This window comes from Xyrauchen texanus, chromosome 33 (assembly GCF_025860055.1).
Source record: "Xyrauchen texanus isolate HMW12.3.18 chromosome 33, RBS_HiC_50CHRs, whole genome shotgun sequence".
NCBI lineage: Eukaryota > Metazoa > Chordata > Actinopteri > Cypriniformes > Catostomidae > Xyrauchen > Xyrauchen texanus.
This window is the reverse complement of record NC_068308.1, coordinates 32,522,336-32,540,376: the sequence shown is the minus strand read 5'-3', so window position 1 is coordinate 32,540,376 and position 18,041 is coordinate 32,522,336. Positions and strand designations below refer to the sequence as shown.

General features: G+C 41.3%; 1 protein-coding gene across 1 annotated transcript in view; it reads right to left on the bottom strand.

Moving 5' to 3' along the window:
• Positions 1–46: 46 nt before the first annotated feature.
• LOC127627256 (protoheme IX farnesyltransferase, mitochondrial-like) overlaps positions 47–18,041 on the bottom strand; it is a 65,900-nt gene continuing 47,905 nt past the window's right edge. The window contains exons 5-7 of the mRNA XM_052103596.1: positions 10,275–10,345; positions 4,522–4,754; positions 47–2,043 (exon numbers count right to left, since the gene is read on the bottom strand). Coding sequence (XP_051959556.1) covers positions 1,619–2,043; positions 4,522–4,754; positions 10,275–10,345 — 729 coding nt within the window. The 3' untranslated portion in view covers positions 47–1,618. The remainder of the gene's footprint in view (positions 2,044–4,521; positions 4,755–10,274; positions 10,346–18,041) is intronic.

The following is an 18,041-nucleotide window of genomic DNA, read 5'->3' as shown; positions in this document are numbered from 1 at the left end:
ATATTTAAACAATAATTAGGAAATAAATCTCAAACACAAGTCTGATCACAAGACATTTATTAAAAATAACATTTGTTCTTTTGCATCTAACACAGGTAATTGAAACAGTAAGGTCAGATGATCGTAAACAGTGAAGGTGATACATCTACACGTGTTCAGTGTTTCACCGTTTGGACTGATCAGACTTCAGTGGTATTCAGCACTCTGTACATTTATTCACCATTACTGTGATTCTGGGAATGGCTGAGTGAGTTGAACGTTTATTTGATTTGTTCTCAAAACTTAAGCATCTTTAATGCCAGAACGTTGTCAGAGGGACGAAAATTTAAACAAGGATGCAGAATAAAGACTTCCAGGCTAACAGTGAGAATGTTTTTCTTAACTGAATCAATCACTGCCAAAATTATATTTTTATCAGACTTAGAAATCCAAAATAAATATCTGATTATCCAAGTAATTAGTTAAGAACAAACTTGCATGTATCATGTAAATGTTGCTGATTACTCTGTTAATTTCAAAGCACATTAAACCGTTCTCTTATTTGGCCTATAAAGCATCAAGCCATATATCCACAATAATGACAACATTAGACCCAAACATAGTTTGACAATATTGGCAAATCTCAGGCAAATGTATGCAGTTGATTCTCCTGAAATCCGTCAAAACATTTCCTGGTCCTATTTTAATTTATAATCAAATAAGAGAAATGACACATTGCAAATAGAAAATGCCGCCTATTTTTAGGGCCATTGACTTTTTTTTTTTTTTGGCGATATTGTAATGATAGTTATGCAATTTTAACCCCACATTTTCATTACCACAATGCTAAATGCTTCATTATGAGCTCTTGTGACCCATGAGATGCTTTTTTTAAAAAAAAAAAATAATATTCTAATTATATAATATAATAATTATATTCTCATTAACGCAATGCTGTAAAAAGAAAGTGTTTTTTTTTTTTTGGTAAAGTACAAATACGTCTTGGATGTATCCCCTTGTTAATGCTATAAATTTGATGATTTTAATTAAATAATTGTACAATAGCATTGTTTTACTGTTACACAGTAAAAAAAAACCAAAAAAACAGCATGAAAATCATCACTGAAGACAATGGGAATAGTAAAAGTAAAACAGCTGGTTGCATTACGGTAATGAGACACAAGTTGTGAAAAGTGTCTATAACATAATTAATCCATATTAACTTGTCAGGGCTCAATCTTTTTGTATATTTGTCTGTACAATCAAAGTCAATTACATTATTTGTTTATAACAGGGGGGCCGTATCAAATAAATATATCATGTATTTACACACACATAGCATTGATTTGTGAACAAGCTAACTGAATGAATTCAGGGATTTTTAAATCTTTACTGTGTATTAATACACAAGCCTCAACAATGTCGTAATTTCTCCCTGACAAAAACCTCAATATTAATAAAGGGATTATGGTTATGACCATTAGGCATGTTTTCCATTTTGTCATTCCCTTTAAAGGTGCATAATCTTTTTAATTGCAAGATTTTGTTAATTTTGGGACAAACAGTAATTATCTCCAGAAAGCGGGTCAGGATGAATATGAAAAACAATGGCAATGGCCATAGAGTGATTGTTTTGACTCTACAGAGTCAGAGATGCCGTAATAGGGGCTACAGCTGCCTTGTCCTGCATCGCATTACTCTTTTTGCAGGTGAGTGCCAGGAGCAGCAACATGGGCAGATGCCAGAGACTACAGAAAAACAGCTTGCGGGCATTCTGCCTGTCACCATGCCGATAGAACCTGAAGGCCAGGTAGCTGATGTAAAGGTTAATTGGCAGAGAGACTAAGGGAAAGGTCCAAGTGGTGACGTCCAGCACGGGGCCCAAGGCAGAGAGGCCAATCAGACCTACACTGTGGCGGAGGGCCACACGCTTACAAAGGGCTGGATGAGTGACGGACATCATTCGGTACCCGCCTCGCGAGTAGTCCTCTCTCAGGTTCCAGCTCAATGCATTAAAGTGAGGAAACTGCCAGGAGAACAGGAAACCTCCCAGCAAGAGAGCTCCTGGAGAGAGAGAGAGAGAGAGAGAGAGAGAGAGTGAATGAGCAAACAAACTCTCTGAAATACTTTATCAGTGGTAGAAGAGTCTCTGTGTGTGTGCGCAAGTTTACATGCAGGAAATGAGAGTGCGAAAGTGCAGCAGAGTAACTAAACAAAACACAAGTCAAAGGATAAAGAGAAAAACAGTACATTTTAAACACTCCGTCCCATCAGAGAAAAGATGCCTGAGCTCTTACGCATCCAGCTGGGGAGGAAACAAACACCATTCACCTGAGTTCAGACCCTAAAGGCAGAGTGGAAAGGTGACACCGCACAAACAGTGGCCCGTGCAAGGGCAGCAGAGCATGATGCGTAGAGCTCCCTTTGTGTGTGTGATCTTAGAGAACACACTTGTAGCTAAATCCCCTGGGAAACACAGTGCAGGGCAGCATGACGGAGACCTAACACACTTTGGTCATCTTTCCTGCCGCTAAGATACTTGCACTATCGTGGTGGTCAGGAGAAGCCCCATGTGAGTGGTTGTTGCCTTGCTTATAGTAAACTAAGAAAAGCTTTGTGTTCTCTAGAAATTATAAGGATCATCATTAAAACTGACCAATAAAATCTTGTGTATATAGTGTTGTAAGAAAACATTTGAGGGACGATAGAAAGACTAGAATGTGAGACCAGTCTTTTTGAGGGGTAAAAAGTACTTCAACAACAACAATAATAATAATGTTAATCAACTTCATGAGTTAAACAGAAAGAGATCGCTTGAAGCAAAATCATGCTGCTCCACTTCCCCTCCCCTCACATACTTTGATCACAAGTCCCATCTGGGTTTGTTTTGTACAAAGAAAATTGTGGTTAGGAGGCCATTTCTCCATCACTTGATCATTGATATGGAATCACTGTTTTGTGTATGTCAGTGTAATGTCCCCTGACACAGTGCAAAGGTTCCGCCCTATTCCCACCAGTGTTTTAGAACTCACACAGAGCTAAAATAAATGTCAGAATCTAATGTCAAATTGGAAAATGCGTTAATCAGATTTAAAAAAAAATAAACGCATTAAGCATAATAAATTAATCGCATGCGTTAACACTTTATTTTCGCCAGCTCTACAAGAGACATGGAGTTTTTAGAGCACTGCAGAAAAACATTGAAATATGAGGAGAGACATTTCAGCCGTTTGCTCCTCTGAGAAAACAAATCTCATGGTTGCCACAACACACTGAACACTGCTGCGTTCAACAAACACTTGATTTTAGGGCGAAAGGCATACTCGACCAACACAGGATGATGGGATGTGTGCAACTACAACACTCAAAAAAGTGGATGGTGACCTCAGGTCAGGGAGTTAGTAAAAGTCAGAACTGCCATATGGGACATTTATGTATTTCATAGAGACTGTGTATAACAAAGTTTCACATCTGTGGAACTGCTACACAACCCTTAACTGTGGGAGAAAATGTGATAGCACTGTGCACAAGGAGGCATTTTATGACCAAGGACACATTTCAGTGTAAGCCTGATATGAAGTTCCTGTTAAAAACACTAACATTGTGTTCTGTGGCAATAGAAAAAATATCCTATCTGTGCCCACACAGTGCTGTATACAGTGCATCCAGTATTCACAGCGCTTCACTTTTTCCACATTTATTTATGTTACAGCCTTATTCCAAAATGAATTAAATTCATTATATTCCTCAAAATTCCCCATAATGACAACGTGAAAGAAGTTTGTTTGAAATCTTTGCAAATTTATTGAAAAAACAAAAACAAAAAGAAAACGACCTTTGGCACCAATTACAGCCTTAAGTCTTTTTGAGTATGATGCTACTAGCTTGGCACACCTATTTTTGGGCAGTTTCTCCCATTCTTCTTTGCAGGACCTCTCAAGCTCCATCAGGTTGGCATCGGTGCACAGCCATTTTCAGATCTCTCCGATGTTCAATCGGGTTTAAGTCTGGGCTCTGGCTGGGCCACTCAAGGACATTCACAGAGTTGTCCCATAGCCACTCCTTTGTTATCTTGTGTGCTTAGGGTCATTGTCCTGTTGGAAGATGAACCTTCACCCCAGTTTGAGGTCCAAACCTCAAACCTGCGCTCTGGAGCAGGTTTTCATCAAGGATGTCTCTGTACATTGCTGCATTCATCTTTCCCTCAATCCTGACTAGTCTCCTAGTTCCTGCCACTGAAAAACATCCCCACAGCATAATGCTGCCACCACCATGCTTCACTGTAGGGATGGTATTGGCAAGGTGATGAGTGGTGCCTGGTTTCCTCCAGACATGACGCTTGCCATTCAGGCTGATCTTTGTTTCATCAGACCAGAGAATTTAGTTTCTCATGGTCAGAGTCCTTCAGGTGCCTTTTGGCAAACTCCAGGCGGGCTGTCATGTGACTTTTACTGAGGAGTATAATGGACAGTCCACAGCATTTAGATAGTAGCACACCAAGGGCAAAGGAGAGGTTGTTTGTGTGTGTAAGAGGATCTTTACCTAGATCAAGAGAGCCAGTGGCTGCAGTCCAGCCCATAACAGGTGGGATTGCGCCAACCACCGCGCCCACCCAGGTGTTGGTGATGCTGAGGCGTTTCAGGGGAGTGTAGCAGCATGTGTACAGGAAGATGTTTAGGGCACCCAGAATGCCCGTCAGGGGATTCACGCCCAGGGTCAACAGGGTCACACCTGGGATTCCACATGCCAGCGCGAATGACACTGCATGGAGTGGGCTGAAAGAAACAAAGTAAGAGTGTAGTTCAGTATAGTGATGTCACAAGGAAATGGAAATGGTAAAAATGTAAGTTGACAGGTGTAATTTCTGCAGCACTAGCTTCAACAAATGGACTTGTGGAAATAATTACTTTGCCTGATTTAATCTTCCTGAACACTCCCCAATATTTAATATGCATATAGTCCCACCTCATACTCACCATTGGTTGACCCAATGTTGCTGTGGTGGGTCAAAGTAATTTTTGATAGTGTGTTTACCCATGTGTGTTTACAGTGTTCATTTTTTGAAGCTATAATTAACAAACAAATGACTTGCAGGAGAAACTATTTTAACATAAAAAATATACACACTTCACCTTTAAAGAAGAACGAACAACCAAAAAATAAAAATGTTCCTATAAATGGTTTGAAATAAATTACAGCTATCACTGGCCCAAAACATGTTGATTTTCAGATATGAAACAAGAAAAAGAGAGCAAATTTTATTGTAACTAAGATATTCTGTGAAACACTGTGCTGCAACACATAAAGCCAATTTGGAAAGAAAGAGAACTAGGAACAAAGCATATGTAAAACCAGCAACTGAGATAAGCTTTAGTGCCGTTGTGTGTGTCACATCAAAACAAGAATTTCTGAATCCCTGCTACAGATTAAACCTCTCCAAGCCATAGATGCTATTCTCTCTGCTTCCATCGGACAACCACTTCCTCTAACGTTTATTAAAAGCAGTCCGTCCGATCCTGCAGAGGCGTCTGGTTCAAATTCACAGCTAACTGCTCCATAAATTAAAGGGGTAATGAGACAGAGACCAAAGCAGAGGGGAAAAGAGGGCACATTTTCAGCTGAATAGCAGGAGATTCCATTTTAATGTTATTATCATTGTTATGACTGTTTTATGTGGTGGATGGGCTTTACAAGTTTCTGTGTGTCCTATAACTTGAGGGGTGTGATCAGTTTGTTTGGGGGTCAAGGCTGCTAACGTTATGAGTAAAGCCACTGGCATTTCCTAGACTACAAATGAAATGGACTAATCGGTAACACTTTAGAATAATGGTCCGTAGTTAACAAGTAGCTATGCAGGAAGTAATAGGTAGTACTGCATTAACACCGAACTTAATACTATTAACTAATTTGGAAGTAATAGGTAATTTAGTACAAAGGTAGTTCCTTGGTAGGTATTTGATTATTACTAAAGAAATATATCCTCATTGAGAACTACTTGTGAATAATGCAGTACTACCTATTACTTCCTGCATAGCTACTTGTTAACTACGGACCATTATTCTAAAGTGTTACCCAAGTTATTTAATTTTATATTTGACTCATACTGTACAGGTTCTGTGAGGCACTATAACAAACACTGTAATCTGGGAGATGTGGTTTTAAGCTTATCGCAACATAAATGCAGCCAATTTCTTCATTAAAGATGCAAATTGTTTTTGACAAGAGAACATCAATGTTTATATTCATATCCTAAAGAGAAGTCCTCCTCAGGCAGCTACTGTAACATAAAGGTAGGTCTTTGGAGTCTGAGATATATTGAACTGACACTCAATAGAGCTCATGATAGTGAACTAATCCAATCATGAGAGTGTCAACATCACTTCCTAATTATTTAAGATTTAAAAAAATATATCATTATTAGTATTATTCTATGTTTAAGTTTGAAATAAACAGAGAACATACGTCCATCCTTTGGCAAGAGTAGTAGTCACAATCTCAACCTGTAGCTAATGTATTTGGGGAGATAATATTCATAAACTGGTTTCCACAAAGAACCCAATTGAGGCACATGCTTCTGAAATGTTATGACCATGATGACCATACCCACACAATTGTTCACTTTTAGACATGTTACTTTTGTGATTAGTAATTAATTGGTTATTATTTCTTAGTTCACAAGTAGTTCTCAATGAGGATATATTTCTTTAGTAATAATCAAATACCTACCAAGGAACTACCTTTGTACTAAATTACCTATTACTTACTGCTTAGTTAATATTGCTTCCATATTAGTTAATAGTATTAAGTTCGGTGTTAATGCAGTACTACCTATTACTTCCTGCATAGCTACTTGTTAACTACGGACCATTATTCTAAAGTGTTACCGACTAATCAAACTCGGTCACAACAAAGTAGAAAATAAATTACTATTAATGCATATATTGAATTTATTCAATAAAAAATATTTAGCACTTTTTAGTCTACTACTATGAACAGGTGTACATCTACTTAATCATGCGATTTTCTAATCAGCCAATCGGGTCAGGAGCTTCAGTTAATGTTCACATCAACCGACAGAATGGGGAAAAACTTTGATCTCAGTGTTTTCGACCGTGGCATGATTGTTGGTGCCAGACAGACTTATATGAGTATTTCTGTAACTGCTGATCTCCTGGGATTTTCTTTTTGTCTTTTTTTTTTACACACACAACAGTCTCTAGATTTGTTCAGAATGGTGCCAAAAACAAAAATCATACAGTGAGCATTAGTTCTGCAGACAAAATTGCTTTATTGATGAGAGATGTCAATGGAGAATGGCCAGATTGGTTGAAGCAGACAGAAAGGCTAGGGTAACTCAGATAACCACTCTGTACAATTGAAGCGAGCAGAATGCACAACACGTCAAATCTTGAGGCGGATTGGCTACAAAAGCAGAAGACGTCAGGCACTTTATTAGGACCATAGTGTTCCATTTAAAGTGCTCAGTGTGTGTATAGCTAATACATATTCTGTCATAATTTCTCCACTCTTATGTTGTTTAAACTAGTATGACTTCCATCTATGGCACACCGAATTAGAAATTGAACGAAACGACTTTCTCTAGTCTTTTGAAAATTTGTCACCAATTTGCAAGGTGCTGACAAAAAAGTTGCATTAAATTACCATAAATCTATAAAATAAAAATTCAAGGGAATGAACACTTGAAATATATCAGTCTGTGTGGAATGAATGTATACATTATCCAAGTTTCACTTTTTGATGGTATTCTAATTATATGACCAGCACCTGTAAACAAAGAAAAAATAACAAAGGCCTAATGATAATCATGCAAGTTTAGATTTTGTGCTAAATTTAAAACCTAAAATCTACTAATAATGCACACAGTGATCTTGACAATGAATGGTTTTACAGCTTGTGTGCACTTTCAGAAGACTGATTTTGCATTGCAGTCTTTAATGCACACCTCTGCCATCAGGTTTACATCATAAGTATGTGACAGTCACAGATGCACGCAAACATCAAAGAGGACTGTATCATCTCAAGTCTGTGTAATAACATACTGTCAGACGTGTGTGTGGGTGTAAACCGGTTCCACTAGGACACATCTAATGCATGTAATGATATGTTTTGGTAGATGACACTACTGTTTTCATGCTGTGCATCCGTATACGCATATAGTGTGTCTATAGGGGTGTCAAATTAATATATGTAGTTACGACACACAAACACAACAACAGATAAATTACTCCTGTCATTAACATATCTGTGATGGTACGGTAAAAATTCAGAAAGTCAATTCCGTTATGGAGGTGACTGATATATGACAGAAATAGAGCACGTAAGATCATTGTCAAATCAAATTTGTCTACTTTCATAAAAATGGTGCTCTTTAATCCAACTGCCTAGACCTCCAACAGCTCAGCTGAATTGGTGTTGCGCTACCGCAAGGTTAAATCATACAGTAATTAGGCAACTCTAAGAGGCAATTTCCAGAAGTCAGAGGCTCCTTAGTCGAGTTTGAAATACAGCACCATGTCTGCTCACCTCTTTATCTTCTGCTGAAAAATGGTTTTAGAAAACAAGACGGGATTTAGCAGAGGTCTACAGGAGCACTGAGGAATGTTACGAATGTGAACTATTGCATGTCTGAAAGGGAGTTAATTGCACATCTGTATGTCTTCCAAACAATGACTGCACATGACATAACAATGCCCTACAAACATAAGTTCTTAAAGAGCTAAAAACTCTTTAGATGTAGCCTTGGGGGTGGGGGATGTCAACATACAGTATGTTTGCAGGTGAACTGAGTTTGAAATCGATCATTTTCTAAACTTATTTTACGCTACGCAGACTAACGTATAAAAAACAAAAAATCAAAAATTTTTAAACCACCTGTATCCATTCTTGTAACACCAATTTTTCACAATCCAATCTATTCCCAAAGGATACAATCAAGTCCCACCCTGAATATTGTCTCGTTAAAAACCCTGGTTCACTCTGAAATACTTCAGATACTGAAATAAAATGATTTGCGAGAGGCATTTCATGATTATCATAACAATTTCCAAGCAAAGTACAAAAAAAATAAAATAAAATAAAATAGCCTTGACCATCATAGTATTCATTTTTACATTATACAAAAGGAGAAACAAATTAGTGTCTGACATTAGCGCTGATTTTTAGAGGTTAACATGACCAATAGTGGCAAAATTCCCCCCTTATATACTCTGGAGCCGTGCTGCGTTACTCTTGATATCTGCGTGTTTGTAATTGTGTCTGAGAGCCGGGCACCATAGTGGGATAAGCTGGGGTGTTTAGTTTGGGCTGTTTGGATTACCGTGACTGCTCAAGTCATTTCTTATACCTTCACGTCAACATATCTGCCCCTTTTGTTGTTGGAAAGGGACCCACAAGGGAGTGAGAAAGGTCAGAGGTGAGCTCTCAGTCAGATTCCAATAACACACTCAATTAGTACTAAGTAATGGCTGTCAAATGTAAGCAAACACACCGGTGTGTAAATATGTTTTGGAGTTAAAGGTAATGTGGTGCTCAGAAACCTGTAGAGATACATTAGTTTCTCAATTGTTTAAATCTCATATATTTGTTAGAGCTCCAGCATAGCAGTTAGCCCATGCTTTGGAAATGTTAAGCTGTGTTGCATGTTTAAGTCCAGCCTGCAAAATGTCACAATCCCATTCCTTCATCACCCCAAATCATTTCCTAAAGAAAACATGTATACTATTTGAAAAAATTAAATAAAAAAAAAACATTTATATATAATCTCTATCTTAGAAAATATCCAGAGGGTGAGTAACGCAGTGAGACATGAGAGGAGAAAGAAAGTGTGGTGGAAGAAAAGAGACAGGCACACCTAGACGCACATGGATCAGGTTTCATAGGACAGGTGCGCAAGCGGTACAGATATTAGACAATGGCGTATAGTTTCTGATACTGGCAGACTCAGCTATACACAAACATTGTAGAACAGTGTAGAGTAAATTACATTACATAACGTGAGTAGGGAGGCCATTTTGTTGAGTAATGGCTCTTTACAAAGGCCCACAAAACATCTAGGCTGTTTCAAAACCTAGTGAGCTGCCTACCAGAGACAAAACATATTTCTTTTTAAATATGCACGTGTGAATGTACCCATGACACCCAAAATTGTCATCTATGTAGACAAATGTCTAGGTATTGAAACAAAGCCCTAGTCTATTTCATGAAGAGAGGAACAGAAAGAGCAGACACTTTGAATCCCTGAGTCTAATGTATCAGGTGGTTTTGAAGGAGCTTACCTGATTTGTCCTCTGACCAGAGGTCTGTTCTTGGTACGATTCATGTTAGAGTCAAAGGGCACCTCAAAGTACTGTTGGGAAAAAATATATGAAAATTAATACATATACATACAACATGAATGTGCACATTTTTCTCACTTGATTCAGATGTTTTGTATAAACACAATACTGTAACAATATTCTCATGGCAAGAATGAATATATGTGTCACATTTTGATGTTAAACTTTTGGCAAGCAAGAGACTGACCAGCACTTAAAGAAAGTCAGTTGAGATGGCAAAACAAACTGTGGCATTAGGTACACACAACTGATTATTCCTATTTGACCAAAATCCAAACTCAGAACTAGTTAAGAATACAAAATACCGTTGTCTAATGCTAATGAATTAGAAAAGAGTAAAAGATGACAATATTAAATCATACTTCACCAATACATCTATATAATATTATATCAATCAATCATGATTTCTAAACCATTATACACATCATACATGGGATAATGAGATATCACATAGTACATTCTGGAGAACATTGGGTGATAAATGGTAAAACGTTCTTCGTTGCAGCCTTATGCGATTTTATAAGACTGTATATCCAGTGAAAATTTGCCATCTAATAATGTTTTGCACTTTTGTCAGACTGCTTTCAAGCAATCAAAAATTACAGTAGAGTATTGCTAGGAACATAAAAAATAAAATAAAAAAAAGATACAGCATCTCACAGTTTTTCTCAGAAACAACGGCTGAATATATCCACAAATGCATGACATTCAACCCCTTAAATTGATCGATATGAAAGCATGTGTTAGAAACAGAAAGACAGATTGCTAAGGTGCAACAGGGATAATTAAGGTAAAAAAATATATTTTTATTTTTGGTTTATGGCTTTCTGCAAGGGAGTCTGCACAAAACTCACCCCAGGGAATCCACATTGTGAGACTAAAACACAAACACATGGGGCATTAAAAGCCAGGAACTGGTTATTCAGTCTGTGAAAGATAGCACATGCACCTAATGAAAAAAACAGACAGCTCACTTTTCAAGTAAACAATTCCAGGATCCATTTCGCCTAAAATAACTAATAAACAGATATTTTCTTCTTCAGATTTTTCTTCTTAATTTACTGTCCGTTTAACATCTGCAAAGGGTCCATACTTAAAACTGCTCTTGTGGTAGGTAATACATTTCACACAGAGCACATTTATATTTTGTAAGATACCTTGGAGAATGGGCCATACCACTTCTGGAACAACAGGGGGGGAAATTAATATTATCTGTGAAGGTGCACATCTGTATGACTTATCTCTTTGTCCCCTCTCGAGAGGAACACTGCAAGTGCGATTTGCAATGACGAATGATAACAGCCATTAGTTACAGGATTCTATACAGTAAGCATTTCAACATAAGCAGGGGACAACTGAATAACCCAAAAGTCCACAAAAGAACTTCATATCTTGGCTAATGTGCAATAGACAAGTTAATAAAGCATCTCAAGAAAGTAAAAAAACAAACTCAGTGTCAAAAACGTCTAAAAGCTGTCATTGGAGATTGATGCTTTTTAATTTTGTTGTGCGATTTTTGGCAGCTTTTCCGGACTCTATCAATGTCATCCAAAGTGATAAAGTAGACTTATACAGTGCAGAGGAAGTTTAAGCACAAAGTGTGTTGTATAAAGTTGAGTGGAGGGTCTGTTGAATCTCAAATGTATTCTCTCAGCCATCAGTAATATTGCACTTGAGAGTCCGGACAGAGCAGGACACAGATGTTGCTGTGGCTAAGGCCCTGGCAGTTTTAAGGCTGAGGTGTTAATTCCATTTCCTGGGTCAATAAGCTCGTCAGAGAGGGTTGCAGAGAGAACTGGTAACGTCTCCGAAGTATTAGTCAGATGCTAACAAGACCATTTCAAAGTGGGTCTTGGCTACGACTGCACATTTCCCAAGGTTCCCATCCCTTTTTGACCAATTAACCACGACAAGTCATTTTTTTTATTTTTAAAAATCTATTTGATTCGGACTGATTTGCCAATGAATCATCCAGACAGATTTGTGAACTATTTCGACCTAGGCTGATCTCATTGTGAATACGGCGTCAATAAGTCGAAAGTTCTTCTGCTCAAAACGGTCTGTGCCTACTGAAATTCAAACTACTGCTCCCAGTGGCTGAAGCTGGAAGTGTTGTTGTACGAAGGGCCACATGTGAGTTCCAGTTCCCAGGTGAAATGTACACAGAGTGGCGCCAAGAGTGTTGTAAAGTAAGTTTAGTTAAGAATGTAAGAGTCAACAGGAGTGGATATTTTATTAACCATACAATGTAACTCAAACTCCAACCCTAAACTTAGGGTTGTTGTCATCTACAAAAGCTCTAACAAAGAGCAACGTTTAGGTTCTGAAATATTTTTATGCAGAGCGTAACAATAAAAAATTACATTCAGAAATTTGCATGACTTTTATGATTGTTAATTACAGAACTTCTACAGGCCTGAAAAACTAAATAGTGAGATTGGAAATGCCAATAGCAAGAAGAAATGTGGTCTGAGGCAGTTAAATAGCTTGGAATCAAGCATGCAAACATCAAATGTTTCTAGTTTCGTTTAACACCTTCAGAAAAGAGAAGAGGCTTTTAGCATTCACAAGATGTTTTGGTGTCTATCAGAACGGCTCATCTCTAACACATTGTCTTAATTCACAGTCTGTCTATTTTAATATTTTCCCCCCTCTCAGACTGGTACATCATCTGTTTCACATCAACGCCTTGTGATCCCTGTCATTTCTGCCACATTGAGTTCATTGCTGTTGAAGATTGGTGTTTAAATGGAGGAAGGAACAAGTTTAAGTGCAAATTAAGTGAATAAAATGCGAGCATGATATTATGGGCCACTGCATCTCAAAATCTAAGGTTGTGTGTAATCCAATAATTTTGTTAGATCTGAAGACTTGTTAATCAGATTGTGTTAACATTGTTTTTTAACATTAAAAATAGGGCTGTGGTAATCATATAAAATTATAAGACACTGCAAGAGTGGATCTGTTCTTAATTTCAGAAACACACACACACACACGGGTTGCAACGGTATGAGATTTTCATGGTATGATAACGGTCTCAGAAAATATAAAGGTTTCACAGTATTACAAATTTATTATCAGTTACAATGACCCTTAAAAAGAGTGAAAAAGAAGTTTTTTTTTGTTTTTTTTGGATGAGCAAAAACTTTATTATAATTGAAATTTGAAAACAAAACAAAAATGTAATTGATGTGTAAAAAAGTCTCTTTTGAAAATAAAATAAATAGAATAAATAAGAAAGCTAACAGAATTACAATAAACCAAATTATAAACATGATAAAAAATAGCATGTAATTATATAAATAAAGCATGTTGGTATACATGTTAGAATAGCATGTTAAATTAACTACTAAATGAAAAATAACATCAGCTGTGTGAGTTTTAAAGTAATGATTTTTAAATTAAAAATTTATTATTATTAAAAATGAACGTGTACTGTAGGTGCATGACAGCGAGGCCAGACTGCTCCTGTCTGTACCTTTAACTCGGTGGTTCTCAACTGGTTTTGATTCAGGATCCAGATTTTACATTGGAACTCAAACGTTGACCCGCCATAGTAAAAACGTAACCTGTATTTAATGTATCCTGGGTCGCATTTCCTTTTATGTTGCATAGTTTTGTTCATGGTTTTCAAGTACAAGGAATCAAGTGACATTATTTTTTGTTGTTGACGTCAACAACAAAATCGAATCGGTTACCTTACGTAACCTCGGTTCTCTCTAGAAGAGGGAACGAGTATTGTGTAAGCTAGCTTACGCCACGGGAAAGATTAATCTTTTCTGAGATATTGAAGCCAAAAAATTATCCTTAAATTTTGTATCCATTGTCAACGCAGTGCAGCAACTGCATACCTTGAGCGGGCTAGCTAGCGAGCTCATAGGTTGCTCTGCTGCAACTGCTGCAGCCTATAGACGAACTTGAGTGAACTTGCGTCCAATGACAGGCGCCCACGCCGTCACTGTATCAAAGCCCGCCAAAATGGGCGTGGCTAGAGTGCATATAAGCGTAAGTTCGTAGGCTGGAACCCTGGTTTTCATTGAATGAAGCGAAAATCGCTGCGTGGCGCGAAAGCACGCCGGCTATGCAATACTGTTCCCTCTTCTAGAGAGAACCGAGGTTACGTAAGGTAACCGATTCGTTCTCTTACGAGAGGTTCTCTCGTATTGCGTAAGCTAGCTTACGCTACGGGAACCCATTGTCAACGCTGTGCGCGCCAAGCATCCACTGCATGAGCCCCGGGGGTGGGGGGACCCGGGGGAGCCCTTGTGAGTGGGGGAATAATATTTGGCCGGCAAAAGCGTGGGCCAATGTGTGTGTAATACATAAGCACATAGTGGGAAGGAAAAGACAGAGCGGCGGTGCCGGTCTGTGTGGAATGTGTCCCATCAGTGCAGCTCACCAGGGGAGCTGTAGCGTATTAAACCGCTAGTAGTTTTGCCTGCAGGGCGGGCACTTCCAGATTGTAAAATCTGACAAAGGTGGAGGGGGAAGCCCAGCCCGCTGCCACACATATGTCGTGAATGGAAATCCCGCTGGACCATGCCCACGAGGAGGCCATGCCTCTAGTGGAGTGAGCCCTAATGCCTAACGGGCATGGTAGGTCTTTTGACGCGTACGCGGCAGCAATAGCGTCCACAATCCATCTAGACAGTGTCTGTTTCGAGGCGGCAAAACCTTTGGTGCGCCCTCCGAACGAAACGAAAAGCTGCTCAGAGCATCTGAAAGAGGCGGAGCGCGCAGTATACAATCTCAGTGCTCTGACTGGGCAAAGGAGATTGGCGTCGCATTCGCTATCGGATGCTGGCAGCGCCGATAGGGAAATGATTTGTGCTCTGAAAGGAGTACCGATCACCTTGGGGACATAGCCGTGTCTAGGCTTTAAAATGACCTTGGAGTCACTTGGTCCAAACTCAAGACACGCAGTGCTGACAGACAGCGTGTGAAGGTCTCCCACACGTTTAACTGATGAAAGGGCAGTCAGAAAAATGGTTTTGAGTGAAAGGTATTTCAAATCCACGGATTGAAGCGGTTCGAAAGGGGGGGCTTTCATAGCTTCGAGAACTACGGAAAGATCCCAGATAGGAACCGATGGGGGCGCGGGGTTCATCCTTCTAGCTCCCCTGAGGAAGCCGGATGACCAGCTCGCTTTTTCCCAGTGACTGGCCGTGCAGGGGTTCAGCGAACGCCGCGATGGCCGCCACGCATACACTTTGAGCGTGGATGGGGATCTGCCCTTATCCAGCAGCTCTTGTAAAAACACGAAGCAGCGATGACACCCCACATGTCCGTGGGTCCAGGTCTCTGTCAGTGCACCATTTTGAAAACACAGACCATTTGGACGCATAGAGTCTTCTCGTGGAAGGGGCTCTAGCGTGTATGATAGTGTTTATTACTCCTTCTGGCAAAGCGACGGGTAGTCGCTGATCACCCACGCGTGCAGCCCCAGCTCTGGGTGGGGATGCCAGATCGCGTCGCGAGCTTGAGAGAGGAGATCTGCTCTCACTGGAATGGGCCACGGGGCTGTCAGTGAACCATGTCTGATTCTCCCAGCCGGGCTATGAGGAGCACCGAGTGACGCTGCTTCCTGATCCTCTGCATTACCTGTGGCAATAGCGAGACGGGAGGGAAGGCGTAAAGTGGGCGGTTGGGCCAGTCCTGGGCCAGCTGTCCTCGCTCGAGAAAAATACTGGGCAGTGAGAGTTCTCTTCTGACGCAAAGAGGTCTATCTCTGCTCTGCCGAATATGCTCCATAACTTCTGGACTGTTTGAGCGTGCAGGGACCATTCCCCTGGGGAAATATTGTCTCTGGACAGTCTGTCTGGGCCGTCGTTCAGGTGGCCTGGCACGTGCGTCGCCCTCAGCGAGCGCAGGTGGTACTGGGACCAACTCAGTATGCGTTTTGTCAGATGGAAGAGGTTCCTGGATCTGACACCGCCCTGACGGTTTAGATAGGATACCACAGATTTGTTGTCCGAACGGACCAGGACATGGTGACCCTGAATGACCGGGAGGAAGCGCTTGAGAGCGTACTCGACCGCTATCATTTCCAGACAATTTATGTGAAGGAGCTTTTCCTGAACTGACCATAGGCCAAAAACCGGAGAGCCCTCGCAGACCGCGCCCCAACTCGTGTTGGACGCGTCTGTCGAGATGACTTTTCGGCGAGATACAGCTCCCATCGTCACTCCCCGCTGATACCATTCGGCCACTGCCCAGGGCTGCAGAGCTGAGATACAGGTCTGAGTCACTCTGATCGGCTGGCGGCCCGTGGCCCAAGCCCGGCGAGACGTTTTTTCTGTTTTATTGTGCTTAACACCCATTTGGATATCCCTGGGATAGCTTTCCACGCTTTGAAGCGTAACACTAGAGGGTGAATGGCCAAGTCGCCCTGATTGCCGCACACAGCGAGCTGAACAGAATGTGTGAGCGCGCTTACTGTGCTTATGCATGACTGCTCGCAGACAGCAGGGACAGGCTGTTCTGTGAGTGACTTCCCGATTGAGGTGAATGGGGAAAGAGTCACATCTGTTAAGTGATGCGCGAGCATAGTCACGGGCATGGGACTTACATACAGAGAGGTGTTTGCTGGCCGTGTGACAGAGCGGGCAGAGAAGGGGCGCTGCACGGATTAGGTGGGCGTTTATTGACTCTAACACTCGAGCTGGCTGTGCCTGCTTTATGTGAGTGGGCTCTGATAGGGACACGGAAGTGTAATGCTTGTGTGTAGGGGTGAACACTGGATTGTGGGCACATTTTCTACACATAAGGCATGTTTGCTTTTCACAAGATTTCTTTGGGTCGCCGTGAAAACGGCATTTGAGTGCAGGCAAGCGGGCAGTATCACCGGCTTGTTGGCTGCTGAATCCACCACTGCAGTGGCCTGAGAGAAGGGGACTGACAGGGGGCGAAACTTTGACGGTGGTCCGGCCACGGCGGGACCGAGCCGTCGTTTCCTTAACAAAGCTAGGAGGACTTCGGTTGCTCAGGTTTCAGCGCAATCTTAGGCCGAGGCCCGCGGGGGGGGGGGCGGCCGCCCTGTCGACGCTGAGAAGTCTGGCTTTGCTGAGCTGGGCTGTGAAGAGGCTCGTGCAGGAGGCTGGTCACGTGGGCGGCCTGCAGAGGAGCTAGCGTGACGAGGCAGGAAGAGATTCATGGCTTGGGTGGCTTTCTGGACTTCCGAGACGGTCAACAATGCCACTCACCGCGGAACCGGAGAGACCGGACGGAGAGAGCGGCGCGTTGAGGAACGTGGAACGTTCAGCTTCTCCCATGTCGGCTAGCGTTAGCCATAGGTGTCTCTCGGTCACAGTCAGCGCGGCCATGCACTTCCCTAGGGCTTGAGCTGCAGCTTTGGTGGCGCAAAGGGCGAGATCCGTCGCGCTCCTTAGATCTGAAACAGCCTCTTTTTTAAACGAAAGGTGGCGCGGCGGCTTCGGTTTTGAGTGCTTCGAGTCGAGCCCGCAGGGTCGACATCGGAAGCTCATCGCAGAGGTTGCATCCGCCGTCAGCGAGGGCGAGCTCTGCATGTTCCAGTCCCAGGCAGAGAGCGCATATGAGGTGGCGGTCTCCGGCGCTGAGAGGGGCGCGGCATGAGGCGCAGGTGGTGCGAGGCACCGTGAAGTTCGCTGAGGAACTAGCTTGCTCTAAAAAGGATACGTCGCCGGATGGCATAGCTCGCAGGACGGCTGCAGGTGGCGAAGACGGGCG